Consider the following 2,500-nt stretch of genomic DNA (forward strand, 5'->3'; position numbering starts at 1 on the left):
CTGTCAGGTTCCCAGATTAGAGCAGATCTTCCTTGGAGACAACAGACTGATGGATTTTGACTTCAGGATAGATTGTCTTCCTGAGTTGCGATATATTGATTTAGAGAGAAACATGATTTTCAGGTATGATTTTGTTAATTGTGTAATTTACTTAAAGGTATTTTGATGTGGTGATATTAATAATAGATACTGGATTCAATCTGTAAGAAGTATATGGATTGACAAAACATATAAAGCAAAGAAAGTTTGTGATATATTTGAGGCGATATATAATACATCTTATTTTTCCAGACTTACTGATGAGGCAATGACAAGACTAGATGCCTTTTCTAATAAAAAAGGAAGTGTACTGGAGATAAATATGAAAGAAAATCCCTTTGCATGTGACTGCCGCTCCGAGGCCTTCATTCATTGGCTAAACTTAACGAAAATACACGTGACGAATAGCTCAAACTATACATGCTTTGATGGGTATCCAAGAACAAATATCGAGAAGAGACTTCAGGAGGTAGGGACTTCCTGTCATAACGGCGCAATTTTTTGTTAAGGTGACCTGTTGAGGAATATCTGTCATATTCCAGGACCCATGGCGTTTGTTTTAAAGTTAGTTTCTTTTCTCCAGGTGCAGCAGTTGACTTGTCCTTCGTTCAAGAGCAAAACTAGTATCAGCGACGACATCTTCACGGAACGCGAGCTTGAAGATTTCCACAACACCCATTATGGAGATCACCACATCACTGGCTACTCATCAGCAACTATTGGCGCTCTGTCATTCTTGCTGGTTTTTACGTCATCTCTGTTGCTAGCCGTAGCTTACTTCCATCGTCAGAATTTAAAGTACTTGGCTACACCTATCTGGACATTCATAACCAGATACGTTGGCTATACAGGGATTGCCGACGAGGAAACTCCGAGGGAAGTGAATGTCTAGTTATAAGCTATAGCAGAGGCATGTGTAGTAGTATAGTGTGTCTATAACAGAGCGCCACTTAGAATATACGTTGTCTTTTGTTAGGATAGTTTTCAACACGTTAATTTTCGCAGTCGATAACTATGCAGTGTGAAAAGAGTGGTGTGCTCTTGCGAATCGTTAATGTGTGTATTTTTTACAGATAGATGTTTATTTTATAGAGGTTGTTGTAACTTGACGAGTTGTATTAACAGTAACAACACAGAAACTAGATGTAAATTGAGTGAATAGTTGGTTGTTATTTAATAATTTGATCTTATTTTATGAAGGTTTCGCAATCATTCCTTGTGACGGAGCAGGTAATTATGTGAATTTCGACTAACAGTAGTCTTTGTAAATCATTATTCTGAATGATTATGAACTGTTATATTTGTGATGATGCTTTTAAAGATTTATTTTTAAGGACACTGTTTGTTATTTCATCGTGTTATTATGAAAGAATGTTATCTAGCAGTTATATTTAGTTATATTTGTACATATAAAATATATTTTGTCTTTCTTCTTATTATGATTTTAAGGATAACAGATGGGTTACTAACATTCCAGTAATGTATGCAAAGACATACATATGTTCGGTATCCCCGAAACAGGATGCTCGTGTCTATGTATTTTAGTCCTACTCAAAATTAATTTGAATGACTTCTCTACATAATTTGAACTTGTTAATAAATACATTAGTGCCATAATTATGAGCTTTTATAGCAGAGACTTGGGGAGTAGGAACTAGTGTTTGCATTTATGCATGTATGTGTAATATATATATATATATATATATATATATATATATATAATATATATATATATATATATATATATATATATATATTTATATAAATGTGTGTGTGTGTGTGTGTGTGTGTGTGTGTGTGTGTGTGTGTGTGTGTGTGTGTGTGTGTGTGTGTGTGTGTGTGTGTGTGTGTGTGTGTGTGTGTGTGTGTGTGTGTGTAATATATATATGTATATATATATGATATATATACATATATATATATATATATATATATATATATATATATATATATGTATATATGTATATATATATATATATATATATATATATATATATATATATATATATATATATATATATATATATGCATATGCATATGCATATACATTTATCATTTATGTATTTATGAACCTTCAGTGAAGGTTTTCGTGTTTAATCCGAATTTTAACATTCCAGAATTTATTTAGGTTGCATTTTTTGAGCCGCGTCCTCCATAAAAGATTAGACAAAAAAAAGAGAAAAAAAATCCTCACCACTAACATATTCTTTCTTCATCCTGAGCAAACGTAATGTTGCGGTTTGCGGGTTTTTTCTCCAACCATGAGGCAAGAAGCGTAGACATGTCGCATTAAAATGAAACTTTAAAAAAGTGTATTTCTAATCTACCTTCCTTTATCCGTTATTAGTGAAGAATAACCAGTATTTTTTTTTACTGGTGCAAAATTAGTAATGATAATGACAAGCGGTAATAATGGTGATGATTATGATGGTAATTTTAATAATGGTGACGACGATGATGA

The 2,500-nt window shown here is 32.5% G+C and overlaps 1 protein-coding gene across 1 annotated transcript in view; it reads left to right on the forward strand.

The window, feature by feature from the left end:
• Positions 1 to 2,500, forward strand: part of LOC119580290 (SLIT and NTRK-like protein 2) — a 9,298-nt gene that overhangs the window by 5,883 nt on the left and 915 nt on the right. The window contains exons 5-7 of the mRNA XM_037928357.1: positions 1 to 123; positions 292 to 508; positions 623 to 2,500. The exon at positions 1 to 123 is cut by the window's left edge and continues 66 nt beyond it; the exon at positions 623 to 2,500 is cut by the window's right edge and continues 915 nt beyond it. Of these exons, the coding sequence (XP_037784285.1) occupies positions 1 to 123; positions 292 to 508; positions 623 to 931 (649 nt within the window). The 3' untranslated portion in view covers positions 932 to 2,500. The remainder of the gene's footprint in view (positions 124 to 291; positions 509 to 622) is intronic.

This window comes from Penaeus monodon, chromosome 13 (assembly GCF_015228065.2).
Source record: "Penaeus monodon isolate SGIC_2016 chromosome 13, NSTDA_Pmon_1, whole genome shotgun sequence".
Classification (NCBI taxonomy): domain Eukaryota; kingdom Metazoa; phylum Arthropoda; class Malacostraca; order Decapoda; family Penaeidae; genus Penaeus; species Penaeus monodon.